At 35.3% G+C, this 16,325-nt stretch overlaps 1 protein-coding gene across 2 annotated transcripts in view; it reads right to left on the reverse strand.

The window, feature by feature from the left end:
* The window catches only part of ELMO1 (engulfment and cell motility 1), a gene marked incomplete at both ends in the record, with an annotated part of 519,094 nt that overhangs the window by 326,360 nt on the left and 176,409 nt on the right, over positions 1-16,325 (reverse strand). For both annotated transcript variants that reach the window (XM_084229578.1, XM_084229579.1), the window contains 2 exons: positions 4,589-4,688; positions 11,279-11,314. In XM_084229578.1, the coding sequence (XP_084085704.1) occupies positions 4,589-4,688; positions 11,279-11,314 (136 nt within the window). The remainder of the gene's footprint in view (positions 1-4,588; positions 4,689-11,278; positions 11,315-16,325) is intronic.

Raw genomic sequence — 16,325 nt, forward strand, 5'->3', positions numbered from 1 at the left:
TCAATTTATTGATTGCCAAAAAACATGTTCACACTGTCCTAGGATATGGAAATAGAAGATGAGCAAAATCCATATGATTTTTAACTTTAGGGACCTTAGAGTGTAGCAGGGACAGGTAAATAAGAGGTATTTACTATGGAGTATGTTAAGTGCTCATTCCTGGGATCCAAATGGATAGTTGCATTTAGATATTTCAACAAAGTCAAACATTAAACAAGGATAAAAACCAATCTCATTGCCTTTTTAATCCTCCCTTTTCGATTATCACCTTTGTCAAGCTTGCCATCATCATTAGTTATTATTATCCCCAGTTCCCTATTTTCTAACCCTGTGATACACATTCAGCTGTATATGTAAAACACTGACCTACCAATTCAACTCATTCCTGGATTACTAAAACATCTTCTAAGTTCAAAATTTCCTTCTCATAATGAAAATTTACCCTCTATTTCTATAAATACACTTTTAACTATTTCCTTTCTCAAAATATTCAGTAAGAACTCTCAATTGTTTTCTGATATGAAATATACTTTTTTTTTTTACAAGCATTAAAGATCTTCACAAATTATTAACTCTTACCTACTTCCAAAGGGCTTGCTCAGTGATGGGAAAATAGAGGTCTTTGCTCTAATGCAGACATATCTGTATCCTACTCACATAGTTCATTTCCAATTGTCATATCTATATAGTTCTTTCCTAGTGAAAATGATCCTTTTCCTTCATCAAGTATTCTCTAAAATTCATCCATTTTTTATTAATTCACCTCTTCCAATGACATATGGAACCCATAATTTCAGCAAGCCTAATGTAGGTGGCCTAATTAGCATTTTGTGTATAACACTTAGCTAAGTACCTGCAGAGGGCAGGCACACCACCCTTTAGAGTTCTAAGTACAATTCTGGAGGCAATACTAGTTGTTTTTTGTATCTAACTTCTACCTTTTGTTTTTATTTGTCTTGTTTTAACCAGAAATTTAAATGACCCAGTATTTTTACCTAATGAACTAATAACATCAAGGTTGATTCAGTAAATGTAATGACTATAGAGCTCCTTATTTATGAATGTACAAATAATATTTTCTATGTCTAGTTTAAAAACTAGAGATCTTAGTATAGCAATGGGATGTTAAAAATTGGTTAATCTTGGCATGCAGACCTCTCCTGCCACCCGCTGCTCCCCTCAGCAGTGTACTTCGGTCTTCTGCCTGCTCTGCTCCCCTCTCTGGCTCTGGTGAATTCTCTCATCCTCCCGCGCTTCTGACTGTACCCAGTGCTTGTATAAATAAATAAATAAATCTTTAAAAAAAATTGGTTAATCTTTAATTTCCTTCATTCCCCAAAAGATAATGACTTCCTTTGCCTTTAAATTTTTCCTTGCACCATTTCTGCACTTCTGCCCACACAGATGACCTAGCCTAAACCAGCCAAAGGATTGCTTCTGGAAAGTAAGCCCATGTCATAAGGAAGAAAACTTGAGAGAAGCTAGTAATAATTACATAATTACTATATATTACTAATAATTATATGTTGTTACCTCCATACAATGTCATTCATTTAAAAATGTACTTAAATAAAACAGGAATATTTAAATTTTAAGAAGTTAAATAGCATTCCATGAATTAATGATACAAAATATTAAAATCACAAACATTTCTTAATGAAATCGTAAAATAGCCCTATGTTAATCAGAACCAAAAAGAACTATGAAGAGCATGGATTTCCACTCCCATATCTTACATTATCCCAGCCAGAGAAGGCTCATAAATCTCTCAAGTTCTTAAGAGGCAAAAATTACTAGGTCTGTATACTGAAACGGCTTGATATTTGTCCAAGGCACTTACACTACAGAGTGATGTTCTTCTGAAGAAGGAAGGTTTCAAGAGAATTTGTATGAAATCTTTCTTCCAAAAAGGTAGTGATATTATTCTTGTCTAGGGGAGAAACAACTCGTGGAAATTTTTAGGTTTTCCCCCTATGCTTTCCTCTCTGAGTCTTCCTATCATTTTCCTAAATAGCCAAATCTTTAAAAGGCAACAGCATTGTATATTGGCATCAAGAGATTTCCAGTCTCGGAGTGTTTATGAAATGATGTGATTTATAGCAGATAAGGTTTGTAAACTGGAATGTACAACCAAATATCTAGACAATAAAATAGATAAAGTAATAGAGAAGGAGACAGGGGTTGACAGGGGAAAAAAATAATTCCCCAAAGTGAAATGAATTTGGCATTAATAGAGAGGCAAGTCTGGACCACAGAGATAAACATCTTTTGTCAGATCATTTCCTAGTTGATTTTTGTGGAGATAAAGCTCCATTTAAAAGACAGTTGCCTGCATACAATCCTGGGTTGTCAAAGTACTGAAGTTGGTCCAGCTAAGGAATAAAAAAGGTTAACCTTACAAAAGCTATAGATTACAAAGCCATTTTCAAATGATCATATTTTAATCACATAAGGAAAATAGAATGATTAAGAATGAGGATATGAAATTATGTTGAATATCTTGCCTTTTGTAAAATACTTAAAATTTTAAATTTAAACTGCCAAGACTGTTAGGCTCTGCTTCCTTAAATTTTATGTGATTTTTAAATTTAATTTCAGTGAACAAAAATCATTTTCACAGGTAGCTAGAAAATTAATTGTCATTCTGTATAATCATTTCTCACATCACTTAAAGAAAACTGCAATCCTTTTCCACTCAAAAATGAAATTTTCCTTGAAATATACTTAGATACACTGCTACCATATCCTTTCTCTTCTTCATGTTCTAAGATTTTTTTAAAAAAGTGCTTCTCAAGCAAATATTCTTTCATTTCACAAAAATGTAGTATGGTCTTACTTTGTGCCAGACCCTGAGGATATTCATGAAGAAAACCAAGTTTCATGGTTAGAGTTCATGGTCTATTGGGAGAGCCAGTCAAATGAGCAAAAACTATTACAGAAGAGTGCTAATTGCTTCAATTCTAGAACTAGAGGGTTTCCCATGGTCTTCAAATCAAGGTGGTTTCTCCCCAAGATTCTGTTTAACTTCAAAAGGAAAAGTAGTGGCTTCACAGTGAGAATAACCAGGAGACAACATCTCAACTATATAATCAAGGTCAACATCACCACGAATAAGACATATTAACATCATGTATCTGGATATGATATGCTGGGAAGACCACAACATTACTTATCCAGCATTGTAAAAAATGCATAACCTCCGTTATTTAATCATAAGGGAAACATCAAACAAACCCAAATTAAGGGACACACTATGAAATAACTGGCCAGTACTGTTTAAAATTATCAAAGTCATAAATACCAAAGAAAAACTGCGGAACTAAGTAGAGGACACTAAGTGGACATGACAACTAAATTCAGTGTGGGATCTTTCATGCAGAGAAAGAATATGATAAGAAAACTGGTGAAATTAAATAATGGTAATTATTGCACCACTGTAAATCTCTTAGTTTTGATCATGTACCATTGTTATGCCTAATGTTAGCATTACAGAAATTTGCATGAAGGGCATATAGGAACATATTGTACTAACTTTTGCACGTTTTTATTTAAGTTGACCATTGATACAAAATCAAAGGTTTAAAAATTCAAGTGACTTCTATTGAATTTTGCTTTGATTTTCCAAATTTTGCACAGGTTCTCTGACATTCTGCTCTAAATAACCCTTCCCAGGAATCTATGGTTATAAATCAAATTTTTGAATTACAAATATCTCTTCATTCCTAATACATTGGTGGAAAGAAAAATGCCAGTAAAGTTATAACATTTCACAAAGAGAGGAAAAATAAGTTAATAAATCTGTAAATAACAGTAATCCATGATTTGATATTGTATTCAACAGTGATAAAGTCAAAGCTACTTATTTTTTTGTTAGAAGATAGGAAAGAGAAGTGTAAGTTTGCAGATACATTTTATTAGGGAATTGTGAGAACTCTTTTGTCTTTTCTCCCCATGCCAGGCTCACCTTTTGTTCATCCCTTTATTATCTTCCTCCTAAAGAAGAAGGGTGAATGGAACTCACTGACCCCAGAGATACTTACTGCACCATGATTACAAGAAAGCAGACTTACTCTGCCTAACAGGCATGGACCCAGGCATGTCTCCTTCCTTTTATCCCTATCCCTGCTTCCTCCTTCCTGTTATCCCTGCTTCAAATCCAGGCATTTGAGGACTCAGTATACTCTATCTTGTTCCCTTTTTCTGAACACCAGGTTGAGGACAGAAGGTTCTGGCAGGCCAGTAGAAACTCCACTTAGGTTTTGAGACCAATAGAGCCTTCAAGAATAGGCCTCTTATGCACAGGAGTCCATACAGCCGACTCCTCTATTGTTTTAGCAATGTTACAACTCCATTTCCTTTGACAATTTGTGTTCTCACATACAACCCCTAGTGATCCTGGTGGGGAGAAAAAGTCATTTTCATATAGAATTCTGGCTCTCTGGTCTCCACATACATAATACTATCAAAATTATGCCCACCTTTCAATACAAAGAGCTGAAGGATAAAACTATAGCATATTTTAAAGCAGAGAAAAGGATCTCTGAAAGAAGCAAGTAATGTAAGTCTAGGCAAGCACAATCTGCAGTACCTTCTTAATGAACGCCACCGAAAATGTATCCCAGGACACGATGCCATGGTCCATCAGTTCAACAAAGGCCGTCAGGGTGAAAGACAGCATGTCTCCAAAGCTGGAAAACACAGGAAGGGATAATAGAAATGGACACAAAAGTGGAACACAAGAAAAATACAGACATAAGAAAGCTTTAAAAAAATTAATACAAGATTTATCAAAGTTCATTCAGATAAGCAGCCAAGCCAGAGACCACTCATCACAAATGTGAGTCAGTGGGAAGGAGGCAGGAAGACTTAGCGGAGGTGAGCCAGGGCTTCAGTTGGACAAAACTGGGAACACACTGACTTTCCTCAGGGAATCAATGTCCTAATAGGCAATTCATTAATCTCTCCCTGTGACTCTCTCAGCTGAAAACTGGACAATCATATCTATTTTACCACAGGACAACGTGAGGAGCACTTAATAAAGTGTGCATATATAATCATTCAGTAAATGGGAGCTTAAAGGAAAGTTTTTCAGCAAATTAAAGGTAGGGTGACTAAGAGAAGGCAATGTGTTTCTTTTATTATCCATGGATATCCAATAGGGAAGATCAGAAATACATCTATTAAGAGTATAGCACTTTGCAAGAGAATAAAGGAATCAAGTAATCTGTGTGTGTGCATGCACGTATTTGTGTGTGTGTTTGGATGAGTGTACACACATAAACATATAAATACAAATAAATACGTAAATAAACATATCCATTTCTATGTTACACAGGTCAGCATTTTATCTTTTAGTAACAGACTTTATGGATTATCTGCAGAGATAATGACTGTAACACTTGCTGTGACTCAGAAGGCTGAAGGGGGCATCTTATGTGTGGATTAGAATTCCAAACAGAGCAAGCAAGTTCAGATACTTTATCTGAAGCTGTTCTAAAACAGCTTCCCCAAAACCTTTATCAGACAACATCCTAGTTCCCAGAGCTTTCAAAATAACACTTTAACAGATTCTTTGTATCCTTTCCGGAAACTCACCTCTATTGTAAATTATCATCATAATAAACTTAATACTCTCAAGATAAGTGTTCTTTCCTCAAGTCCACTGAATTATTCTCATCAGGATCCCAACACTATATGCAACTGCACTTATACCTAAGCTTGATTTTCATGAAAAATAAAGTTGATTGTTCAAATTTTTAATCTATGAGTTGACATACACTACAATTGCTACTCTACAAAGTCTCATGAAATGCTTAGAGTAAATCTTCTCATCCATTTTTGATGAATAGACAACAGGTTCATATTTCTTTTTAAACAGCTGTGTTATTTCCCTTCTTCCTAGTGTACTTGGTCCTGCTCAATAACAACCTTTACAATTCTACACGACCACAGAGGCCACAATGCTAGTAAAAACCTATGAAAGGGGAAGTGCCTATCAGGAAAGGGCTGTTGACTCAAGCTTCAGGAAATCAGAGGCGATGAGAAGCAATAGGTAGAAATGGTTATTGCAAGGGTAATTTCTGCAGTCACGAAGTAGAAGTTGTCTCTTCAGCACCAAGTGGGTGAGTTACTTAAACATTTTATGCCTGTTTCTTCAACTATATAAAAAAGGGGACACGATGATGATGGGAGTGGTGATACCTAACCCTGAGGATAGTTGAAGCACTGAAACAGCTGCTATACTGAAAGCCCATGGAGCAGTGCGCTATAGATAGCAGCACATGAGTATGTGTGTATATATATGTATATATGCATATGTATATACACCTATTGTGCAAAGGCATATTTTTAAAAAGTAAACAATGCCTATGATTTTCAAATGTTTGTCTTCATTGTGTCAAGGATTCTCTGTCCTTGGAGTCAGGGAGGAAAAATGCAAGGAAAGCCAAACGATTTAGGCCAAACTGAAAAGAGGTTTGTTGTTTGTTTTTTTTTTAAGACTTTTCAGTGTCAAATCAGTAACCCCAATCTTACAGGTGCCCCCTAGGTGGCATCAGAGGATCATGCCTCAAAAAAAAATTCCAAACCAGAAAATTCAAACTTATTTGGAGAAAACAAAACATGTAGAAAGACAGATGAAATTGATTTAAAATGAGCATCAAGAAAGGTTAAATGATATTTCCAGGACTCTTTCAATAAGGAATGAGTCACAAGAAAATCCAACATCAGGTTGAAAAATAAAAGGGAGGTGGTGAGGGGCTGCTGCCTCAGGAAAATAAAAGAGCCAGGTAGTAAAGGCAATTAGTAAGATTTATTAATAGACTAGGTAAGCATTAGTATTACTGTGAAAATGCTATTATATAATAATGTGTCATATTAGCAGTAAACAGTATTAGCTATTTTTTTTACTTAAAAAAATGGAAATGCAACACCATATCATATCTAATAACTGCCATTTGCATTATTAGTAGTTTGACTGCTAAGAGACCTCAGTGGCTGAGAGTCACATATATGTGATATTGGAAGATGGCATTCATGCCTCCATACAGTGAATAATACTGCCTAAAATGCCATCACCTAACAGAAAAAGCAAGAACAGGCAGTGACAAAGGACAGTACACACTAGTAGAAACAAACTCTTCTTCACAGTCCCTGAAGTTACCTGAGGCTGAGGACAGAGATGATCTTTGTCTTCATTAGTTCTTTTAAAAGCAGAAGATAAATTATATTTATGCTCTCTAATTATCTAAAGGTAAAATGACTCTGCTCTCAGCTCAGTGGGCCCAGAGTCAAATGGCCTTAGTAAATATATGGGGATTATCCCTCTTTTTCAAATGTTCCAAAAGTCTGCCTACAGACTCCCAGAAAAAGCTTCAAGGACTTGGGAAGAAAGCTGGAGAGTAGGAGAACAATTTGGTTTCCAATCTCCAAGCTGCTTTTGGGGTCAGGATTTCAATCTCCCCTTTGTTAAGGAGTTGAAGCAAATTCTAAGACTGCAGATTTCTGTGCTTTACAGTTATCCATCAGTGTATATAATTGATAAGTGAGAGAGAAGCTTTTCCTATCACACCCCAATGTGACCAAAGGAAGAATCACTCTTTTGGCTCACCTAACAACATTTTTATCTATGTATTGATCACACAATCAATTCAACATAATGATATTGATATAAAATATTATGCACATATTATATAAATCATGCATATTATATTATAATGTATATATGTCATTAATACTGTGTCTAAATATTGTTTTATATATTATAAAATATATAATAAACATACATATATAATTATATAATACATACATATGTGTATAATGTATGTATAATATACATAATTTGTTATGGGTGATTGCCCTCTGGCATACTCAGTTTCTATGTGGGAGAAAGAACTTTTTCAAAACCACACTTTAAATTCTTAATTCAAGGAAAGGATAGCCCTGCTAAAAGTTTATTACATTTCATTATATTTACTTATAATAGTTATTACATTTATTATGTTTATAAATAATTTAAAAATATTAATTTTTAAATGAATTCATTTTAAAATTCATTTAAAATTATTCTTATAATTATTCTCTAATTCATTTAAAAATTATTCTTAAAACAAAATTTTTAACATTTACTATATTTTCTTCTTGAATTTCAAATTAAGCAACTCAATCACCTTATTTCAAATGAGGTGACTATCAAAGGTCTTATCAAAGTCAGGCAAAGATATTTACTTCTACTCCTAGAAACATGAATCAGCTCAAAAGAAGGAATAAGGACTTTCCATTGAAGTCAATGCTGACTGCAGAAGATCAAAGCAATAAGATCTACAAATATAAAGCAACCACATGGCACATGCAGAAACATTTTTATTTGTTCGGTTTATTTGTTTTTATAAAGTGCTAAGCTAAAGATTTTGCAGTTCTGACTGCCACAAATTAAACTAACTGCAAACTTTACATGCTGGTCGCGAGACACTGTCACAGCCAACACACCATGTGTGCTGGAATGATTCAAATAAATGTTTCTCATAAGCTCAGTAGAGACCATCTTCACTCCAACAAAATTCAACCCATCTTAGAGCATTTAAATCTATGGTGCTAATTTCATCAAGGAACACTGCTACTGAAAGTGCTCCTTAGAGCACTTGCTCCTTAGAGCACCATCCCCAATAAAGAAGAGGAGAAAAGATGCAAATAAATTCCACTTTTAAGGCTGTCAATAAAACATACTATATATATTCTTATCTACAAAGTTAATGAATATTGTTTTGCTCAGTCCTTTGAGTTTTTCCATGCATTGTTTTCTTTGTGGTAAAATTTATTTACATTAAAATGTATGGTTCTAAATCAACCTTCAGACATTCCCTTAGCCTTCTGAATCATAGCATATCTGTATCAGCAAACACTTTTAGGCTCCTTGATTGAAAATGTGTAGGTCAGTTCTGGACTTTTTACTCTGTTTCACTGATCTATTACCTTATAACAATATCACAATGCCTTAATAACTAACTCGCTTGCTGTTACTATATGAAAATATACTTTTTTTACATAAAGATAAATTGTACCCTGAAACCTTGCTAAATTAAATTATCTAGCAGTTTCTTTGTGGATTCCTTAGAATTTTCTGCATAGATAATCAGACATCTTCTATGACTACAGTTGCTTTTACCTCTTCTTTTCTGATAATTATCTTTTATTTTTTTCTTGGTTTATTCTTATGGCTAAAAACTCCAGTACAATGTTGAACAGAAGTATAAAAAGCAAACTTTATTTGGGAAAAATTTGCCTTTTTCCCAAAATTGGGGGGGGGGAGTTCAATCTTTCAACATAAACTAATTAACTTTTATCACCATATATAGTTACCAAATTTTTCTTTTATGAGATATTTTAAGTCTACTCTCTTAACAACTTTCAAACATGCAATAGAGCATTATTAACTAGTCACCATGCTTCACATTATATCCCTATAACTTAGTTTATAACTAGAAGTTTATACTGTATCATTCTTTTTATATATTAATTACATTTTATTTGTTAATATGTTGCTGGTAATTTTTGTACCTCTGTTCATTAAGGGAACTGGTCTAGAGTTTTTATTTCCTAAATTGTCTTTGTCAGGTTTTGGTATCAGAGTGCTATTGGCCTCATGTAATGATTGGTAACTGTGCTCCCTTTTCTATTTTCTGAAAGCATATGTGTAAATTTGGTTTTTCTTCTGTGTATATATGACAGAACCCACTAGCATAACCAATTTTCAATGTGTGAAGGCTTTTGATAATGAATTCAATTCCTTTAATAGATATGGTTATTCATATTTTCCATTTCATCATGAGTTAGGTTCAATGCATCAGTTAAACCCCCTGAGAAGCTAATGCAGACATGGAGTTAAGAAAATATGAGTTTTATTAAGGAGAGAGGGATAGGGTTGTGCTTGTGAAAGATAAAGAGATAGGGAACAGGATTGGGTAAGAAAATCTACAGACTAGGAGGTAAATCTGATTGCCTCTATAAAAGGTAAAATGGAAAGCGGAAACAGAAGTAGATATAACAAAGTCTCTGCCAACCCTATAGGAAGCTCCTGAACAAACAATGTCCCATAAGCAGTCAAACTTCTATCATACGCAAATGCCAGAAGACTAAAACTACCGTCTGACAAATTTTAAGAATGGATTAGTCTTCAGAGACTTAAGTTCTTCTTCTACACTAGCCTGTTATATGAGTTTGATAGAAAATAAAAAATAGTTTTGAATCCCAGAACCACCATCTGACTAAAACTTCTGCATCAAGGAAATGATGCTGATTTCATGGATCTTGCAAGGTAGAATAAATATGAGAGAGAATGAATGTAAATACTGAGACAAGGCCCAGAACAGAATAAACTCTCACAACAGATGGAGTCTATGGCCATTAATTGGTAATGTACTAAATTATATAAAAATAAGACTTAAGAAGTTTTACTCTAAAAACTAAATATTGCTTTCTGCTGCATTAGAATTCAGTAACTGTAGAGTTTCTGCAATCCATGCTTTCTCTATCTGGAAATACCAGGTAGATGAGGAGAAGTGATTTCAGACAAGTGCCATACACTGAAGGTTTTCTCTGAGGGCTTAAAAATAAGGTACACATAGATGTTACTCAGTCTTCCTTCTCAAGATAAAGTTATCTGCTTAAACAACTTTGCAAAGGGAAAGTTGTACAGAATAACTTTTGTAGAGAAGTTGTTAAACTCTATTTGCACTAACCAAGTTAACTGGGTAAGAATGGCACCAAAGAGGGAAAACTCTAAGAAAGACATCTGAGATCTCTAAACACAATTACCACATCATTCACTTGATAGGTGATTGAACACTTTCTCAGATTCAAACTACATAATTTCCATTCCATGGTTCTACCCTAAATATTTGTTATGGCAGATATTTTTCTTCTTGAGTCATTAAAGAAAATAAAAGACTTTGACTTAGAACATCACACAAGCCACAAAAAAGAAAGTTTTTGTTTAAAGTAATATATAAAATTATGCCTAGCCTTGCTCTAGGAGAAGGGTAGCAATCCTGATGTGATCATTTTGTGGTTACAAACATAAAATGCCCTTTCTACTACAAAGTAAAGATAAAGGGGAAATAAGTTGTGTTAAGAAACTGTTTATAAGAACATCAAACACAAATTTTTAAAAAATCACTCAAAATATCTAGAAGCACAGTTATAAAATCAGAGTGTAGGGTTCAATTATGCAGAAAAGAAGGAAGTATTACATCATCTGTATCAACTGATTATAAATTCTTACCAAGGCTTCATGATCTTCTGCAACTTCTGGTATCGACTGCAAAATTTAAAAACAACCATGTGAAGAGCATGTCTGAAGACAATGATTTTAACAAAACGAATAGTTCAAAGAAAGCTCAAAATTAGATATGGGCAGATTTAACTGCCATGAAAAAAAGAAACTATTCATTTCAAAACATTATTTAGAGCAATAAATTGGTGATTGGTGTTCTCTAATGATAAGAAATAATCAAAAGACAAGTAACAAATGAATTATATTTACTTAAATGCAAAGGCAACAAAAACACTTCATTTAGATCAGAATGGGTATATGACCTATAAAGAAAAAAATCCCTACCAAAAAGAATGGGTGTATTTTTGATGAAAAAGTCGGAGCCCAAAGTACTAGATCAATTATTCTTAAGCATATACTCAATAATAAGAAATAGTTGATTATTTTTCTTTGGTAAAATGCCAATAAAGTCTACCTTTTCTTTTTTTTTTTTTTTTTTTTTGAGAGAAAAGAAAGACATCATGAGACATTGAAATAGTCCTTGACAACAGAGAGAACTCTGGGATGGTTGCATGCAAACAAATCTGTCCACCAAAAAGGACAATTATGCATCTTAAAAGCTGTGTTTGGGCCTCCCCGGTGGCGCAGCAGTTGAGCGCCAGGTTGCAAAGCTGCCTGAAGCCTCCGCAGCGCCGGTTCGATCCCCGGCTGCTCCCCGGCCACCAGAGGAGGGTCCCACATGGCGCACAAGACCTCTCCTGCTGCCCGCTGCTCCCCTCAGCAGTGTACTTCGGTCCTTCTGCCTGCTCTGCTCCCCACTCTGGCTCTGGTGAATTCTCTCACCCTCCCATGCTTCTGACTGTACCCAGTGCTTGTATAAATAAATAAATAAATAAATCTTTAAAAAAAAAAATAGTAACAAGTCTTTAAAAAAAAAAAAAAAGCTGTGTTCAAGAAGATAAGAAAACAAATGATTCTGATCTCATCAAACCATTCCCATTCCTCATGTCAGCCACATCCCTCTGGGATTATGTACTTCCTTCTGTATTGAATCCCCTTCTCCTACTTATCGAACTAGTTAAGTGCTATCTTAAACTAACCTGAGATAACTTTAAAGCCTTCATTACTTATGGAAGCAAACCAAAATCTAAGTTTGCATATGCCCCAAAGTTATGAAATCAAAACTGAGGCTCACCTGGGAAATCTCCCTGACCTCTGACTTCCTCTCTTTGACCAAACAGAGCACGCTGCCCACATGTGCACCTACTAAGTCTGACTGAGGCCATCTCACTGTCCTTCCAGCTCCCTGAAGGCAGGCTCTGCACTGTGACTAATGACTATAATGGCAGGTACATGCAGAGTTGGTACTCTATAAATAGTTGAAAAATGATTTGCCTCTTTAGAAGATGTTTCACATTTTTGACCACTTAAGTTATATCCACTTCAGTAGCCTAATTGATCATGAGAAGATCAGATCTAGTTTTTTGTAAATCTGGGGCTGAAAAATATTTATATAAAGATCTTCTATGTCCCTTTTCCCTCCCCTTCCTTTAGCTGCCCTTTTTCAAAAAAAAAAAAAAAAAAAACACAAAAACATTTCTTCATCACAAAACCACTGACAAGTCAAAGAAGTAGGTGGTTGTGCAGAGGCAGAACTGATCAGAGGTGAGACCCTCATGGAAGAGTCAAACACTTATCCGTTAGTAAAAGAAATTGGGGCTCCTTGAAGAAATGGTTCCTGCCAGAGCTGAGGCAAGTAAAGATCTAGATAAGTCTTGAACACCCATTGAGCCAGAAAGTAAAGAAATACTCATAGAATAGTGGTGTAGAGGTAAAAGACACAGAAAACAGCTTGATGGAATTTCTACAGCCAAATCTTGCACAAAGTGAATATCTAAAAAAATAATCATAGTGATAGATTATAGCCCACTGAATAAAAGAAAAATGAATTAAGTCCATTAAAAAGTGGTGTGCTGGTATTGAAGAAAATCTTGGGAAAAACACACAAAACTGAATTGTACCATTTTCCATAGTACTATTTCAAAATTATTAATTAATTAATTATAAATATGGAGACAGGCATTACAGTAGAGTTAACTGGAAGCTGTTATTTCAGTCAACTGGTAAAAGTTAATATAGCAGCAATAAGACAAAGAGACATCATGTGCCATCAATAAAATGAAAAAAACAAAAACAAGCATCTGTGACATTCCAGCCAAGGAGCTATCATATGGTCTATAATGAAAAAATATTTGATAAGAGTATAAAGAATGTTGTCTTTAGATGAAAACTACACAGGGTATATACCATAGTCTCCTGGGTTATTAGATTCCAACCATTGCCTTTTAGTTGTAGATAAATGGGGAATGTGTATATTTTATTATCTAATAGTAATTTGACTGATTTCCTTCCTGCAGGCAGAAAACCAGTTTTGTCTCCATTTGCAATTCATCTCTCATTCCTTTGCTCCATATAAATTTGTGTCCTTTGACTTTTCCATCAAAATGGTTGTAATATCTGCCTGGTTCCCTCAGATTACATGAGGAAAATGAATTATTTTAACATATGTTCATTTTTATATCATTTTATATCATTTTTATATGTATGAGAGCCATACTTTTTTATTTCCTTGAAGATTACCTTTAATGAATTACCTTTCAACAAACCCAAATTGGAGGATATTCTACATAGTGGCAGACCTATAGCCACAAAAAGTCATGAAAGGAAAGGAATTAAACTAAAGCATAGTACCAGATTGAAAGTGACTAGAGAAAGACAGGACAACTGGGTGCAATGTGCTATCTTGAATTAGATCTTTGCAGTAAAGGACACAACTGGGACAACTGGTGAAACTTGATCTTGTGACATTTCTATTAAGTTTGGAGTTGTTACATTAAACAAGGAGACCATCAGACTGAGGTGGCTTAAATGCCTTAGTAGTCTATGTAAGAAACAAAACTAAACCCATAAATACCACAAAGTTATTCAATCAAAACTTAAGGACATCCAATCATGAACAACCAACTAAGCTTTTAGCTGTAGCCAATGAAATAATTTCTTTGCTCAACTTCTGCCTCTTTTTTACAAGTCCTGCCTCTGTTCCTGTCAGCAGAGCATTCCTAACCAGTTTAGCACGCAACAATTCAAACTGATTTTTTTCTCAAATAAACTCAAATTTTTAATGTGCCTCAGTTTATCTTTGTGTTTTTGTGCCAGTTTTAGAAGAAATGTTGCAAAATCAATATTATAATATGTGATATTGGGTGGGTGGGTGGGTATGGGTATGGTGTGTGTGTAAAGCAGACAGTACAATTTTTCAAAATAGTTTTCTGGCCTGGGATCTGAGCACCCTTAGGTTTTCATATGTTCCACCTCCTGCAGCAGACACTAGCACGGAAAGTTCTCCCTAACAAGAGTTCAAAGCTTATTTAGGGCTGAATCACAGTGTCTTTTACTTCTCATCTTCCTCATGTTGGCTTCAGATTAAGCTTAACCAGAAGGTGAAGGATTATTGTGATATGTTTTCTTAACTGAGGTGAACTCCTAGCCTCTCTCTCTTTCATCCCTCTCCCCTTTTTCTCACCCTCCCTCATCCCTTCTTCCCTGTCTCTCTCCATTTTATGTATGCATGTATGTATGTATGTTTTGTGTGTGTACATCCCTCATTTTAATGAAACATGACCACCACAACACATAACTCTGGGAAAGCTGGACAGATTGGACAGATTGGACAGAGGGTTCCCACCTCCTCCAAGTCATGGCATTCTTTTCCTTGGCAGAAGATAGTCTTTTCACAGGCTGTGACCCCTTTTCATTTCCATTACCAGAGGGAAGGACAAAGGCTTTGAGACAAAGCAAAGAGGGATAAGGAAGAGGAAGATCCAATTTAAGGAATTTTCTGCCATACAACCCTACAAAGCCCCAGAAGTTTGGCCCCTTTGGTGCTTGTGATGCAAATTTCTGGCAGGCCTGGGAAGGGCTATTCCAGTTGGAACTCCTTAAGCTCAGCCAAGTGCAGGCTCCAGGAAAGCAGGCCCAGGGAGCTGGGAAGATCAATCAGGGAGCCTTCAGGGCTTGGGCCCTGTCAGCACAGACCACACAGAGCATTTTTGGCTTAGTTGTGGGCAGCAGCTTGCTCCTCCCAGTGGCTCTGTCAGAGGCCTCTGTCTGAGGTGAAGTACAGGACATTCACAATATGACCTGGCCTTAACTGTTGACAATGAGTCCTGAATAATGTGGCCTGGCCTAGACCTTCCAGAACAGGCAAACTTATAAGAGATACCACAGCCTCAGAAGCAAGTCCATGAGTTAGAGCTAACATTCCATGTCCTTGGAAGTTGACAAAGTTACTTCTTCAAAACAAATTCATTTTTTTTGTGTGTGAAGATAAAATTTCATGAAAAGTCACAGGTAGTCCCAAACTGCCATAAAGCTCTGCATTTTCCCCACACACATCCCCCATGTGTGCCTACCCCTGTATCAGGAATAGTCAGCACAATATACACTTTGCTAAATGAATCCATAAGGATGGATTAGCTATAAATCAATAGTTTAACTCAGTTTATCTCTTAGTGTCCCCAACTCCTAAGCTCTGGATCAAGTCAGGAGAAAAGGACTGAAATGGCAAAAGTTTAATAAGAAATTGTTCTTGTGTTAATGAACAATGACAACAATTTTCATACCCACACTTAACTATACATAAACACAAACATCCTCATCTATGTCATATGTCAACTGAGTAGAAAAAGAATTAATAATTTACACAAATTTGGTATGCTTTTAAGAATTACTTAAGGGTTTATACATACCTTAACAACTATAACAACTATAACAACTTTGGAACTTTTTCCACTATACGAACATGGCCAAATTTTAGAGGAATGACTTCAAAGGATATAAATATTACTTGTAAATTCCCCAGAATAAGGAGAACTCCTCAAATACCTCACTGCTCTTTTTCTTAGGAAAGCTAGAATTCTAAAGAATGCCAGCCCATATTAACCAGTTTATTGGATAGAAATGGACACACTCCAACATGAAGGGCAAAGCATAAACC

The sequence above is a fragment of the Talpa europaea genome, assembly GCF_964194135.1.
Source record: "Talpa europaea genome assembly, chromosome: 3".
In the NCBI taxonomy this organism is placed as follows: Eukaryota; Metazoa; Chordata; class Mammalia; order Eulipotyphla; family Talpidae; genus Talpa; species Talpa europaea.